This window comes from Thecamonas trahens (genome assembly GCF_000142905.1).
Source record: "Thecamonas trahens ATCC 50062 unplaced genomic scaffold supercont1.19, whole genome shotgun sequence".
NCBI classification, from domain to species: Eukaryota; order Apusomonadida; family Apusomonadidae; genus Thecamonas; species Thecamonas trahens.
Window position 1 is genome coordinate 330,665 of NW_013657661.1, and position 14,195 is coordinate 344,859.

The 14,195-nt window shown below is 64.5% G+C and overlaps 7 protein-coding genes across 7 annotated transcripts; 3 read left to right on the forward strand and 4 right to left on the reverse strand.

The window, feature by feature from the left end:
• Window positions 1-205: 205 nt before the first annotated feature.
• AMSG_04928 (uncharacterized protein) lies at window positions 206-4,117 on the forward strand. The gene has a single exon (XM_013903138.1). It carries the CDS (start codon window positions 356-358, stop codon window positions 4,112-4,114), a length of 3,759 nt encoding a protein of 1,252 aa, XP_013758592.1. The 5' UTR covers window positions 206-355; the 3' UTR covers window positions 4,115-4,117.
• Window positions 4,118-4,142: 25 nt separating this feature from the next.
• Window positions 4,143-5,986, reverse strand: AMSG_04929 (uncharacterized protein; the record flags this gene model as incomplete). The annotated part of the gene is made up of 2 exons (XM_013903139.1): window positions 4,143-4,205; window positions 4,289-5,986. The coding sequence occupies 2 exons, from the start codon at window positions 5,984-5,986 to the stop codon at window positions 4,143-4,145; spliced, it is 1,761 nt and encodes a 586-aa protein (XP_013758593.1).
• A 142-nt stretch (window positions 5,987-6,128) lies between these two features.
• Window positions 6,129-7,169, reverse strand: AMSG_04930 (uncharacterized protein). Its single transcript, XM_013903140.1, has one exon. It carries the CDS (start codon window positions 7,114-7,116, stop codon window positions 6,145-6,147), a length of 972 nt encoding a protein of 323 aa, XP_013758594.1. The 5' UTR covers window positions 7,117-7,169; the 3' UTR covers window positions 6,129-6,144.
• Window positions 7,170-7,372: 203 nt separating this feature from the next.
• On the reverse strand, window positions 7,373-10,389 carry AMSG_04932 (uncharacterized protein). Its single transcript, XM_013903142.1, has one exon. The coding sequence runs from the start codon at window positions 9,859-9,861 to the stop codon at window positions 8,071-8,073; it is 1,791 nt and encodes a 596-aa protein (XP_013758596.1). The 5' UTR covers window positions 9,862-10,389; the 3' UTR covers window positions 7,373-8,070.
• On the forward strand, window positions 7,453-7,852 carry AMSG_04931 (uncharacterized protein; the record flags this gene model as incomplete). The annotated part of the gene is made up of 2 exons (XM_013903141.1): window positions 7,453-7,785; window positions 7,814-7,852. 2 exons carry the CDS (start codon window positions 7,453-7,455, stop codon window positions 7,850-7,852), a joined length of 372 nt encoding a protein of 123 aa, XP_013758595.1.
• Window positions 10,390-10,969: 580 nt separating the features above from the next.
• Window positions 10,970-12,871, forward strand: AMSG_04933 (glutaredoxin). Its single transcript, XM_013903143.1, has one exon. It carries the CDS (start codon window positions 11,312-11,314, stop codon window positions 12,185-12,187), a length of 876 nt encoding a protein of 291 aa, XP_013758597.1. The 5' UTR covers window positions 10,970-11,311; the 3' UTR covers window positions 12,188-12,871.
• On the reverse strand, window positions 11,567-14,024 carry AMSG_04934 (uncharacterized protein; the record flags this gene model as incomplete). Its single annotated transcript, XM_013903144.1, has 1 exon — window positions 11,567-14,024. One exon carries the CDS (start codon window positions 14,022-14,024, stop codon window positions 12,222-12,224), a length of 1,803 nt encoding a protein of 600 aa, XP_013758598.1. The 3' UTR covers window positions 11,567-12,221.
• Window positions 14,025-14,195: the final 171 nt, after the last annotated feature.

The window sequence follows — 14,195 nt, forward strand, 5'->3', positions numbered from 1 at the left end:
ACCCCCCCCCCCCCCCCTTCACCTTTTCCCCCAAGTCGCCGAACGACCAACCAGCGCCCATGCCTCGCTCCACCACCCAACCACACCATTCCCCCGCCACGTGACCACCGTTCCCCACCAAGACCGCCCGGCACAGACTCGAGCTACCGTCTTTTATTTCTCTCTCACTCTCTCACTCTCTCACTCCTTTCCTCCTCCCCCCCCCCCCCCCCCCCACGCACGCTCCCCTCCTCCCTCTCCACTCCGTACACCTGCTGCTTGTGGACGGAACAGGCTCTTTCTGCACGCGCGCTCGCTTGGCAAAAAAAAGGGGCACCACAGCAGCGAACGTTCACCACGTGCATTGCATTGTCTCATGGTGAACATCATGGGCGGCGCCCGATGCGGCCACGCTCTCGCCACGGTGGTTGTGGCAGTCATGGTGGTAGTGATGGTTATGGAGCATGTGTCGGCATCGCCCTGTATCAATGGCATCAACATGTATGATCTTACGGGCGCGCCACGAGTTGTGTACCTTGTCGAGGTGCCCAACTACCCGGCCAGCGTCAACTGCACCCAGCAGTTCCTCCTCGACGCCGTCGACGAGTGGAAGTTCTTCTGGGAGCTGATCAATCTGGGCACCGGTGACACGATCAACATCTTGGACGGAGCGCAGATCGATCCGCCCGACGACCTCGTCTCGTACGTCGAGCCGGTAACCACCATCTTCAACGGGCAGACGCAGTACCCATCAGGCTCGGTCTTCTCGGTCAACCTCCTTTCCGACGGCACAAACACGGGTGCTTACGCGCTTGGCCTTGAGCGGTGGCGTGAACCGACCAACCTGGTCATCGAGGGCTACGGCCCGTCCCGAGGCGCGCTCTTTGCCGAGCAGGTCATCGCCAACCTCTCCATGCCGGTCTTCCGCAAGTTTGCCATCGGCACCGACTCGAACGACGGGCTCTACAAGGATATCATTGTCTTTGGCCAGTCGACCTTTGTCCCTCCGCTGCAAGAGTCTTTCCTCTTTGCGCCGGCACCGATGGTCTTTATGGGCGGCTTGGTCGCCTCGCACGTTCGCATTGCTGGCCCAACGTCTGGCACCTCGTATGGCGCGTACGCTCCGGGCTCGAGCATCTACGTCCACATCGTGGACCCGGACCACCCGCTTGCTGCAGGCCTCTCGGGCACAGTCCAACTCGTCACCGACGACTCGGTCGCCGTCGAGTGGGTCAACCCGCACGCCGAGAACGCTGGCCTCACTCCCGAGGTCGTGGCTGTTGTGGCCGAGTCGTCGGGCTCGACCATTCGGTCCGAGCGGGCTGTGGCGTTTATGTTTGAGAAGGGTACGCAGATGCCGACCGGACTCACCGCCACCTCGCGGCGGGTCTTTGTCACCTCGGACCGCAATCGCGAGCTGCTTGCTCACGAAAACGCGTTTAGGCTTCAGCGTGCGGCAGTCATGGTAGCCGCGCGCACGCTGGTCTTCTCCAACCAGCCGCCAGCCCTTCTCTCGACGGCTGGCAGTTTTGACCTTGTTCTCAACCTCACCAACACGCGCGACGGCGCATTGCTGGCAACCGAGAGCGAGACCGTGATCGAGCTCACCGTGGTCGACTCGGCGGCTTTGGTGAGCTTTTCTGGCGGGCCGCCGCAAGCGACGTTGGCAAATGGCGTCGCCACTTTTACCAACCTCGGCCTTGCTGTCTCATCGCAGCCGACCGCCGCTCTCTCGATTCGCGCCAAGTGTCTCGAGCCGATGCCTTGCTACTGGGCGCACTCGATTCCGCTCGAGGTGTTCTTGCCGGGGCGTGGCCCGATCTCACCGCAAAACTCGTACGTCAGCGGGCTTGACGCTATTGCTCCCGGCATGACCACCATCTCGTTCACTATCCACGCCGTCGACGTGTTTGGCGTTGCCAAGTCGACCGGCGGCGACGTCGTCGAGGTCTCGCTGCAAGTCGGCTCGGGCTCGACGCCGCTGCTGGCGGTCGACAACAGCGACGGAACGTACGCCGCATCGTTTTCCGCCGGTGAGGGCGGGGCCGTCACCATCGTCGTCCGGGTCGGCCACGCGAACATCCCGCTGGCCAACTCGCCGTTCACCGCCCAGGTCTACGCCAACTGCCCGCCGGGCGAGTTTGCCAAGACCGAGTTTGGTCCGTGCGAGCCGTGCTTGCTCGACGTCTACCGGTCGGCGAACGACGACCAGGCCGCGTGCGTACCGTGCCCGGTCGGCTCGGGAACTAGCTTTGCGCGGGTGGCATTGATTGCAAACTGCACATGCAAGGTCGGTTTCTACAATCTTGTCGGTGTGGGACTGCCATGCGCCCGTTGCCCTGTTGGCGCAGTGTGTGACGGGGGGACCGAGGCGCCGTACGCTGCGCCCGGCTACTTTCCGGCCAGCGCCGAGCTGTTTCTCGAGTGCAAGGCTGATCGGAGCCTCTGCCCCGGCGGGCGCGGCGTGCAGTGCGCGGCCGGCCACCGTGGGCGGTTGTGTGCCGACTGCCACAGCGGCTGGTACCGGATCCGCAACAAGTGCCACCAGTGCGAGGGCGGGCTGACCATGCTCTTTGTGCTTGTGCTCTTGATCTCGATTGTTGTCCTTGGCGGGCTTGCGGTATTCAACGCGCGCTCGACCAACGTGGTCAAATACACCACGCTCTCGATTGCGTTCAACTCGCTGCAGATTTCGGCGCTCTTTGGCCAGTTTGAAATCGACTGGCCGTCGCTCGCCGACTCGCTCTTTGCCGCCATGTCGTTTGCCAACTTTAATCTCGAGCTTGCAGCACCCGAGTGCGCGTTCGAAGCAAAGTCGCCGTATCTCCTCAAGTATCTGCTCACGATGCTGCTCCCGCTCTACTTTGTAGCAGTCTACGCTTTTGTCTACGCCTGCTTTGTCCTCCCACAGCGGTGGTTTGCTACTCGATTCGGCGATGCGTTTGTGGCGCAGTTCCCCGGGTTCTGCACGCCACCTGCGGGCTCGCCCGAGGAGTGGCCTGTGCTCGCCGGGTTGCGGTACGGGATGGCGCAGGTCTTCTTTGACCCGATCAACAAGCGCAACGCGCGACACGTGTTCATCCGGTGCTGGTGGCAGCTGCTTTCACTGGCGTACCTCCCGCTGGCGCTCATTTCACTTGGCTACATGGACTGCACCCGTGGAGCCGACGGCGTGCTTGCCCTCGACTCAGATCCATCGTACGCGTGCTCGGGCCGGTATTGGCACTACTTCCCGTTTGCTCTTGTCTTTTCGCTCGCATACGCTATCGGCATTCCAGCGGCGATTGGGTACCTCCTGCGGTACAAGCGGCGCAAGATGGAGCGGGGCAAGTATCTGGTCCGGTACGGCTTCCTCACGGCGCGATACCTCGACCAGTACTACTGGTGGGAGGTGAAGATCATGGCGCGCAAGTTTGGCGTTGTGATTGCCATGCTCTTTGTCACGTCGTTCCCGTCGATGCAGGGTTTTGTTGCCGCGTGCGTTCTCATGTTTGCGCTCGCTGACCACCACTCGAGCTACCCGTACATCACGTTGATCCACAACCTGCTCGAAACGTTCTCGATCGCGAGCGCCATCCTTGTTCTTGGCTTTGGCGTCGTCTTTCACCATCCGGACTCGCCGTCGTCGAGCGCAGGTGGCATCATCGCCGCGATCATCTTTATCAACCTGGCGGTACTTCTTGCCGCGTTCGTGTACGACCTCGCTGTCCAGCGGAGGGAAAAGCGCGAGCTCGACGAAGCCATGGACGACGCCCTCGTCGAGTCTGAGATGGTAGACGAGGGAGAGTCGGGAACATTTGCCGGCGAGGGCGCGAACGGCAAGGGTCCTATCGCGTCTGTCTCGTCAGTAGAGTTGACGGACATCGGCTCGTCGCCGCAGATGCAAATGGTGTCATTCAACGATTCGGCGACGTCCATCCCGCCGGTCACACCTTACGACTCGAACATGGCCACGATACAGTACGGTTCGACTCCGAGCAGCATGCATCAGAGCTACGGCGAGTCGTCGCCGTCGATCGCGGTGCCACCGGTCAACCCGGTGCTGGCGAGCAGTGAGCCGGTGCCGCCGCCGCGGCCTGTCCGGCCGTCGCGGGCAGGCGTGCCTGTGGGATCGATGCATCCACCCAAGCCGTAAAAACACAATTGCTTTTCGCGATGCAGCGTCACGAGCGCTGTGCGAGGCGCGTAGGCGTGCCGTAGGCCTCGGCCGAGGCAACAGGAAGCGTCTCGACAAGTGCAACGCCGTGGCGGGGCGTGTACGGCGCGGTGGAGTGGCCCGCGGGCTCTGCGGAGTGCGGAACGAGGTGACCGACGCAAGCGATGGCGACGAATGCATCGGCGGCGCGGCTGTCGACGCATGCGAGCGAGCGAGCGAGCCCGAGGCCGCCGTCGCGTCGAGGTAGGTAGACGAGGTCTCGGTCGAGTGGCGGCGATCACTCTTGGACTTGAAGATCGAGGTCCGTAGGTAACGCTCTTTGGTGACGGCGTCGGGCTCGCGGAGCGCGTGGTCGAGGCGAGCGCGGATGGAGGCGATGCGGCGCTGGGCAACGACGTGCTCTGAAACGGCGAGAGCCTGCAGTGGCTCCATCTCGCCGGTGAGCCCTGAGACGTCCGAGGCCGAAGCGTCTGTCGGCGGGGGCATGTCTGCGGCAGAGGCCGGGCGCGGCAGCGAGTCAGCGCGGGCTGGGCTGAGCATGGCTTCGAGTTCTGCCCGGGCGGCATCGGCCTTGGCTTTTTTCTCGGCGCGGAGGGTGGCGACGCGGGCGACGCGGGCCTGGCGTTCGGCCTCGGCGTCGGCACGGGCTCTTTCCATGGAGAGCCTGTGCGCGCGGGCAGCCTTGCGTGTGGCGCGGAGGCGCTTGCGCTTGCGCTCGGCGTTCTGCTTGGCGATGCGGTCCTTAGTGATGGCGTACTGTGACTGGAGCTGGCGCGACTTTTGGACGCGCTGGGCGGAGGCTTCTGCGCGTGCAGCCGAAAACTGGGTCTCTTGCTGCTTCTTTTGCATGTTGATGACCTTGTTGTCGAGCCGCTTTTCCGCGGCAGCGGTCCGCTGCTGCTGGCGAGCGGACTTTTGGCGCTCGCGCTCAGCACGGATGGCCTCAAGGCGGGCCTGTTCCTCCATCTGAACGAGAACCTTCTTGCGAGCGAGCCACTGCTGCTCGCGCGAGTTGATGGCAGCAGCCATTTGCTTCTGGGCAAATACCTTGCGCGCGCGGAGCGTAGTGCCGACCGTTGACTCGAGGAGCTTGAGCCGACGGACGTCTTCGCGGCGCTTGCGCATGGCCGCCTTGCGGCGCACAGCCTCGTTGTCTCTGGTCGAGGTGGCGGTTGCCGCAGGTGACTTGGCCTTGTTTGCCGGCGCAAGTGTGTTGGTCTGCGGGGCGGCTTGTGCGGGTGTGGGGCGGTTGTCTGAAAGGCCAGTCTGTAGGGCGGTTGCAGCTTGACTCTTTTCTGTGGCCTTGATGGCGGCCTGCCCATTGTCTGACAGTTCAAACTGGGCACCACCGTCAGCTGGAGCAGGCGCCGCCTGCATCGGACCGTCGTCCGACAGCTCAAACTGGGCACCGCTGCCAGCTGGAGCAGGCGCCGCCTGCATCGGACCGTCGTCCGACAGCTCAAACTGGGCACCGCTGCCAGCTGGAGCAGGCGCCGCCTGCATCGGACCGTCGTCCGACAGTTCGAACTGGGCACCACCCACAGCAGCGCCGCCATGGCCAGGCGTATCATCCGACAGTTCGAACTGGGCACCGCCACCCACAGCAGCGCCGCCATGGCCAGGCGTATCATCCGACAGCTCAAACTGGGCACCGCCACCCACAGCAGCACCGCCATGGCCAGGCTCGTCGTCGGAGAGGGCAAAGGGGCCACCGTCGCCTGCGGCGGCGCCGTCGTCCGACTCGGAGAGGGCAAAGGGCTGGCCACCGGCACCACCACCACCACCACCACCAGCTGCATACGGTAGGGTAGCACCATGGTCTGGGTCAGACTCGCTCAGCTCAAAGGCCATGACTGTCTGCTCGGTCTCTCTCTGCTGTGCCTCCGTCCGCCCGCAGGTTGCCGGAGACAGGTCTGCCTGCCGAGCAGAGGTCGCCCGAAGCCGGCCAAACTGCCGCGCCCGCTCGCAGCGCACTCTGCTGCATCGCATCAACGCGCTCACACTGGTTTTTACTCGTTGCGGCCGGCAGTCGTGCGGCTAGCACCGCCCTGGCCTCCGGTGCCCCCACGTCCACCTGTCCGCTGCTGGTGCTGGCCGCGCGGGCGCCGGGCGCCATCGCCGCCGCGTGCCTGGTGCTGCGGCCGGCCGCGTGCCCCAGGGCCACGGGCACCAGGGCCACGGGCACCGGGGCCGCGTGCGCCAGGGCCACGTGCGCCGGGACCACGTGCGCCAGGGCCACGAGCGTTGGCACCGCGTGCATTGGCACCGCGTGTGTTGGCACCGCGTGCGCCGGCACCGCGCTGGCCGCGCCGCTGCGGCGGGCGCTGGCCTTGAGTGAACGGCGCGCGCTCGGCGCGACGGGCCTTGACCTCCTCCAGCTCAAAAGGAAAGAGGCCGTCGTGGGCGGTCAGGTACTGCAGCTTGGCATCGATAAAGTTCTCCAGCTCGTCGGGCTGGGCCCAGGCGCGCGACGAGGCATCCAGCCGCTGAAGCATAGCCTCGAGGGCGGCGATGCGCGCCTCGGAGCGTGCGGCGTACTTGCGCTCCTTCTCCACGTTCAGGCGTTCCTGGACCTCCAGCCGCTCGGTCTCCTCAGCTTGCTTGGCCGCCCGCCGCGCCTCGCGCAGCTGGGCAAAGATGGCCGACCGCTCCGCCGACTTTGCGGCGATGCGGCGCGAGCGCTCGGCTGCGGCCTTGGCCGCCGACTCGCGCCAGGCCCCCAGGGCCGAGACCGCATCCTGGTGCAGCTTGTGCATGGCTGCCCGATAGTGCATCCGCTCCAGCGTGTGCTTCCGAGCGTTGACCACCCGTGCTGCCTCGGCCGCCTCGTCCAGGCTCATCCCGCTGCCGCCTGCCGCGTCGCCCGACGCCGCCCGCCGCCCCACACACGCCGTCACCGCCGCTGCCGCCGCTGGCCCCGCCCAAGCCGCCGCTCCGCTTGCGCGCACCGCGCCCACGACACTGCTTGCACTCCGCAGCATTGTCTACCTCTAACCTCGTTTAGCCCTGACTGACTCTGCCTGGGTTCACTCCGCGACGGGTGTGCCCCCGTTCCCTCCTCTCCTTGCCCGAGTGCCCAAAGTGTCGGATGGCCGAGTCGGGCGGTCGCTCGCCGGCCGACTCGGTCAGCCGCAACCCGGACGTGATGCCGGCGGCGACTCGGCAGCCTCTGACGATCGTAGCGATCGCAAACATGGTACGTGTGAGCATGGATGGAAAGTGGTGGAGACTTTGGCCTTTAAAAGGAAATTGCTGGACGACGTGTGCCTCGCTTGCTAGTGGCGGTGGCACTTGGCTCTCGGCGCGGGCAGCTTGACATGGCTTCGACCTTGGAGCCAGCACCGAAGCAGCTGGTTGTGCTCGACCTGGGCGAGATCGTGTACGGAGAAGGCAGCATCTACGATGGAGTTCTCAACGATGAGTTTCTTGTCCAAGTCAAGCACCTTGAAGTCCAGTATGCGCAGAGGGTGAATCAGTTGCGCGAGCTGTGGGACTCTGTGAGTGACAGGACGGGGCGGGCGGCGCTCGACCGCGCGGCGCGGATGGTTGCCGGCGCGGTCGGCGTCCTGTTGGATCGTATAGAGAAGGCAGTCCAGACCAAGATCTCGTTTGCGCGCCCGCTGAAGATCCCATGGTCGGCCGCCGCCGCCGTCACCCGCTGGCTCTTCCACCATCCAGACAACCCATACCCAACAGCAGGGCAAAAGGAGGCGCTGATGGCCGAGACCGGGATGACTCTTGCGGCGCTCGACACCTACCTTGCCAACCGCCGCTACCGCCTCCGAAAGCGGCTGGACAAGTGGTGCGCGAGCGATGAGCTCAGCAGCGCGTTTGCAGTCGAGCTCGTCGCGCCGGAGAGCCCATTCGGCGGGCTTCACACCGCTTCGCTCCTGCGCGACGGATGGGCCAAGCGGCGGCGTCATCGGCGCGCGTAGCTACGACGGGCCCGACGATGACGGCGGCGCCGAGAGAGGGAGCATATTGTGGCGGGCAAGGAACTTGTTGCGGGCCTCGGAGATGTTGAGGATCCACTCGATCTTGACCTTGTGGGATGGCGCCTCCCACACGTACTCTTTCTCGGCGGTCCGGAGGCGGAAGACGTTGGCAAGCGTGGGAGTGTCCTTCATATCCTCGACAAGAACGGCCGAGAGCGGAAAGTGCTTGCGCATGGAATACGTCTTGCGGCCGACGAGCGACTTTTTGGCCCAGAGCAGCGTCGAGTCGAGGACCACCATGAGTCGCTCCTCGGTCTTTGAGCCGGTTCGCTTGACCAGGAGCCCGTCCTGGATGACGCACGGCGCCGCCGAGAGAAGCAGCGAGTCGGAGCCGTCGATAGCGTCGAGCAACTGCTCTAGCCGGCGCTGCTCATCGGCGACGCGTTTGTTGTCGTTGACCCGCTGGACAAGCGCGTCGAGAAGGGCGTGGGCCTTGCTCAGCAGCTCGAGACCCGGCGCCTCCGGTGGCGTTGCCTTGATCAACTCGCGGAGGAGAAGCGGATACTTGCAAAGCCGCTGGACGGGCTTGACCAGGTAGCCCTCCAGCGGGAGCCGCCGCAGCGGTGTCAAATCGCCCACTTCGTCCAGAAACCTGCGCAGTTTGGATCCGGTCCGCCCGAGACATGCCCGCTTAAGGTTCGAGATCGAGCGTGGGTGGTTGCCGCAGTACTCAGAGTAGGCTGCAGCGAGGGCGCGGATATGTGGGACAAGGATGTCTGCAATGGCGCCGACCGTCGGCGCGCTCAGCTGCCGCGCCTGTAGATCGGCGAGGAGCGCCGTGTGCAATGTGAGCAGGTCGTCGACGTTGGCAAAGATCGAGGCCGTCATTTCGCTCTCCAGAACCTCGGGCAACTCGCGGAGTGGGTGTGCAAAGACGTTGATCAGCAGCTCGAGGTCGGTCACAAACTGCACCTCGGACGAGACAAACTCGAACATGACCTCTTGTCGCACGTACTCGTCGCCGTTCAGCGTGTCGAGCGGGATGAGAAACAGCTCGGCATAGTCGCGATATGTCGACGGCTCGGATGCCGGCGCGACGTGAAAAACCATCTCCAGCGGGTTGGGGACCACAGACTTTTTCCCTCCGCACACGCTCAGCGATACTGTCTCGACCAGCGGATTTGTGCCTGCGGCGTTGACGGCATTGATCACCGCCCGCTGCAGCGCACTCGCCACATGCATGCCAAAGTTGTCGACCGTCGCGCATGCGCAGGTGCGCAGCCGCGAGAGCTGGGCCTTGAGCGCGGTAAAAGACGAGGTGGGGACGGCGCTCTCGACGACCTCGCCGTCCGATGCATGCGGTTCGTCGCCGCGAGCTGCCACAATAGCAGTCTTGGCCACAACCAGCGTCGCCGACGCCAGCGATGACAGCTCGTAGGTGTTGAAGCCCGGCGGGCCGTCATCAAGCACCGCGAGTAGCGTCTTCAGCAGCTTGATGGTGTGGACAGTGGCCGGCAGTAGCTCAGCGGAGGAGCTGGGTTCCACAAGCGGAACAAGCTCGTCGAGCGCGTCGATGAATGTCGCCTGTGCATCCTTGGCGTCCGCACACACCTTGACACATTGGGTTCGGAGGACCTTGGTTGACGGCTCAGAGGCAACGAGCGCGAGTGGGATGGCGACCGACGCCAGGGGTGTGATGCGCTTGCGCCGCTTACCACCGGTAGCCCGAATCCGCGGCTTGGACTTGCGGCGGCCGGTCGAGGCTGATGCCGTCACCGGCGCACCGCCCATGGCCGAGACGTGGACCGAGTTACGATGATTGACCGAGCACGCGTCACAGAGCGCACCAATCTTGGTGTCCTCAAACTCGGCCCGCGCGGAAGCTCGGCCTTGCACATGCGGCACTTGAAGCAAGCGACGTGGAAGAGGCCCGCCCGGACTGCAACAGGATTCGGATCGCGGATGACAAGTCCGCAGGCGACACACTGGCGGGCGACGAGCGCGTCGTAGTCGGCTCGGCAATACGGCGCGCCCTCGAGGGCAAAGTACGCGCCACCGGCAAAAGGCTTGCCACAGCCGAAACAGACGAAACAGGCCGGATGAAAGGCATTGTCACATGCTCGCAACATGGAGCCGAGCACAGTCTTCCCGCATCGCTTGCACGGCTCCCCGTGATGAGCCGAATAGCATGAGGCACAGAACGGAGCGGACTTGACGTCGACAAAGGCGCCATCCGGGAAGGGCTTGCGGCATTTGACACAGACAAAGCAAGCCGGATGCCATTTACGACCACATGCTGCTAGCATTGGTTGACCTTGCTTCAACGGCATGCCACACCGGCCGCCGCATTTGACCATTCTCCCCCCGGTGGATTCAGCCTAGACGTGTGCGCCCTGCTCGCACGCGACGCGTGACAGGTGACGGGGTGGTGGTGGTTGGGGGGGGGGGGTTGGGGGGTTGGGGGGTTGGGGGGTTGGTTGGGCTTTGAAAGGAGAGAGCGGGAGAGGGGATGGGTGGCCCACCGAGTGGTGGTGGTGGTGGTGGTGGTGGTGGTGGTGGTGGTGGTGGTGGTGGTGGTGGTGAGGTGGTGTGGAAAGAGGGGTGAGAGGCAGGCGAGGCTGTCATTGGTCGGTGGCTTTGGTCGATGAGCTTGGTGGCGATTGGCATCGGCTGGGCATGGGGCGCGTGGACACAGCGTGGACATGAGCGGGTGCAGAGCGTGTGTGATGCTTAGTCATCGACTGCACGCATCGTTGATATGTGGTGGTGGATGATCGGGCCGGGAAGGACGGTGGTGGCGTCGCAGAGGGAGGTCGGCATGGAGGCACGAGTTCGCTCCTGGTCAAGGTGCCCACAGGCAACGCTATCCAGAGCCGGCAGGTGGACACGTCTCACATAGCACTCACCACTTACCTCTCTCAAAACTCGCCTTTGGTATGGCCGGTTCACTGCTCATTGTGGGCTTCTGTGTCTGCGGTGTGGTCGTGGCTCTGCTGCTTGTTCTTGCCTGCCTGTGGTCGACGCCGCTCGGCCGCTCCTTGCGCATCGCTCGCCAGGTTCTCCGGCCGGTCCGCGCGGGCATGATCGTGCTCAACGAGCCGGGTGCTACGGGTGTGAGCCATGGTCAAGGAGCGTCGAGCTCAGATGAAAGCGTCAGCGTGACCGAGAGCTCGGGCGTTACCGATGGGCGAACGAGAGCGACAACTGGGAGAGCAACGAGAAGACCGACGACGGTGTGGCAATGGACGACGTGGCGGTGGCGCTTGATGATGACGGAGAAGGAGACGCGTCGCGGGAGAGGCTGGATGTAGCGGCGCTCGCACGGCGGATCAACGGTGCAGTCTTGACGTTGTACGCAGATCATTTGTCGGACGACGGGCGGCAGGTCGACTACGCGTCGATGCGGGCGTCGACGGCGTTTGGGCAGTATGTGGCAGAGGTGGCGCGGCTGGCGGACGAGGTCACAGTCGACCAGCTCTGCGATCTGACGGACGACCAGGTCAAGGCCACGTTTATCAATTTATACAACGCGATCGTCATTCATGCGACAGTTGTGCGCGGAGCGCCGGGCGACATGGCTCAGCGCACTTCGTTCTTTGCCCAGTCGGCGTACCGCATTGGGGGGGAGCTCCTCTCGCTTGACGACATCGAGCATGGCGTGCTGCGCGGCAACGCGGTCCACCCTGCGCCGTGGTTCCGCGGCTCGCAACTCGACGTGGCTCGCAGGCCGCAGCTCGCGGCGCTGGCGGCGCGGATGCGGCCGGTCGACCCCCGTATCCACTTTGCCCTGGTCTGCGGCGCAGTCTCGTGCCCGCCGATCCGGGTATTCACCTCGCGGAATCTCGAGTTTGGCCTCGACGCAGCGGCGGCCAACTTTTGCAGCCAGAGCGTGCGCGCGGTCGGCGAAAGAGCGCTTGAGCTCTCGTCGATCTTCAAGTGGTATGCGTGCGACTTTGCACCGTCGGTGGTGAGCTGGCTCGCCGAGCGCTCAGACCAGCTCTTTCGCAGCTCTGAGTCTCCCGAGGCCGATGTGCTTGCGGTACTTGCAGCCGCACAGCGTGGCGAGCAGGTCTCGCTCAGCTACGCAGCGTACGACTGGTCACTCAACGGGCACTGAGCGAGAGCGGCCGCGCGCGGCGGCGGGCGGCCGGCTACACCTCGCCCGGCTCCAAGTTGTCGCCGGGGTGTGGAGTTGGCGCTGCGCCATATTCGCTTGCCAAGCCTGCATCCCAGCCATCGTCCGGGAGTTCGACATGGCGCATGGAAGGTGCAGCCATGCCTGCGCGAAAGTCGGCGACGACGTCGGGCCGGGTGGCGAGGCAGTGGGCGAGCTGGCGCTCAAACAGCGCAAGCGCACGTGTGTAGAGCTGCAGATCGAGGGCGTTGTGGGCAAGGACAAGGGCGGCAAGCTCGTCGTCAACGTCAAAGAGGCGCATGCCATCGGTCTTGTTGGCAACAAGCGAGTGCGAGGCAAAGGCGACGCCGAGATTGTGGGCGTCGATGCCGACACGACAGGAGAGGAGGACGAGCGAGTCGTTGAACCGCTCGGCAATGCCTACGAAAGCCATGGACGCCACATGCTTCCACGCCATCTCGAGCATGGCGTCTGGCGAGGGGTAGACTTCATGGGGATGGGCGTCCGAGTGGCCAGCGAGCATGGAAGTCATGCGGTTCGAGGCTCCGACAGCGTTGGCTGGCTCGGTGACGTATGCCGCGCAGCCGTCACGGGTGGGCGCACCCGGTGCGATCAGGCCCGAATCCCAGATGCAGTCCTGGCCGGCGTTAAACTTGTACTCGGAAATGACGCGGTCAAGTGGGTGCCGCAGCATGGTAGCAAGAAGGAGCGAGCGGCACTGGCGGATGGTCCAGACGCGCCACGCGCGTTCTTCAGCGAGCTCGCGGGCGCGGGTGATGTTGCGCGGTGCGCCGGGTTCCGTGCCTTCCTCCACCTTCTCCTGCGCTGCGCGCAGGTAGGCTTCGCGGAGGTTGGTGTGGAGCGGCGGACCGGCGAGGACGCGGTTCATGGCGTCGGCCTGATCCATCTGCGCTTTCACGGCAAACTTGTCGAGACTTTCGCCCCACGCGCTGTTGGCCGGCCGTGCCATCGACAGCAGCGCCCGCTTTCCCTGACCTTTGGGACGGAGCGGTGGTGGCGGAACAATGGGCGAGAGCGCCATCGACGCGTTGAGCATCACGCTGTAGCCAACAACTTCCGAGTCGGGCATGGGGTAAACCTCCGGGAGGATGCATGCCGGGCGGCGGTAGGGTACGCCGCGACGATGGGCTACAAACGGGCGGAGGAGGTCGGCGTAGTCTGCATGCGGCTCGACAAGTAGGCGGCAGCGCATGACGTGTGAGTACGAGGTGAGCGGAGCAATGGCTTCGACGCAATTGCGAAAGTGGGTGCAGTTGGTCGGAAGATCGCGGGTCTTGGTCACGCAGAACGATTGCCTGCACTGCATCGGCTGCAGGCCGAACGCGTGCGTCACAGCCGCCCGGAGGACTGCGGTAAAGGTCTTGGTCGCCGTCTTCTGGATGCGAACAAAAGCAAACCAGTCAGACGGCGTAAAGTCCACCGCAAACTCGATGTGGCTCTGCGGGACCGACGTGACAGCAGCATCGGCGCCGTTCTTCAGCGTTTCGGGCAGCGGGCGTGATCCGGCTTTGCTCCACCGGGCCCACTCTTGCTGCCGAGCCAGTTGCTTCTTCCGCTCCGCGTCAGATCCGTCTCGCCAGTTGCTCTGCCCACTCGACTTGCTCTCTCCACCAGAGCTGCTGTCTCGACTATCCGAGCCTGAGTGCGTGCCATCAGTGGCACGTGCGAGAAGCTCGGCTGACTCGTGCGAGGTTGCCGGGGCGGACGACGGCGCCAGAGCGAGTTGGAGGCAGACCAGCACCGCCAGCACCACCAGCACCACCCGTAGCCATGTGCTGGACCATGGAGTGAAGCCCATGGGTGGAGGAAGGGGGATGGGGGGGAGGAGTGTGCGAGTATGGAAGTGTGGGGTTGGCGTGGGTCGTGGAGGGCGGCGCCCGACTTTGGTTTGAGCGGGCGACACGACGACACGATGGTGACTGCTGCGAGAGCACTGCGATCGTGTGTATGGTGTGTGTGTGTGTGTGTG

What these genes read in the sequence shown, in the direction of transcription:
- AMSG_04930 (XM_013903140.1), bottom strand. Translation starts at nt 7,116, where the DNA reads ATGCTGCGGAGTGCAAGCAGTGTCGTGGGCGCGGTGCGCGCAAGCGGA.
- AMSG_04932 (XM_013903142.1), bottom strand. Translation starts at nt 9,861, where the DNA reads ATGGGCGGTGCGCCGGTGACGGCATCAGCCTCGACCGGCCGCCGCAAG.
- AMSG_04933 (XM_013903143.1), top strand. Translation starts at nt 11,312, where the DNA reads ATGGACGACGTGGCGGTGGCGCTTGATGATGACGGAGAAGGAGACGCG.
- AMSG_04928 (XM_013903138.1), top strand. Translation starts at nt 356, where the DNA reads ATGGTGAACATCATGGGCGGCGCCCGATGCGGCCACGCTCTCGCCACG.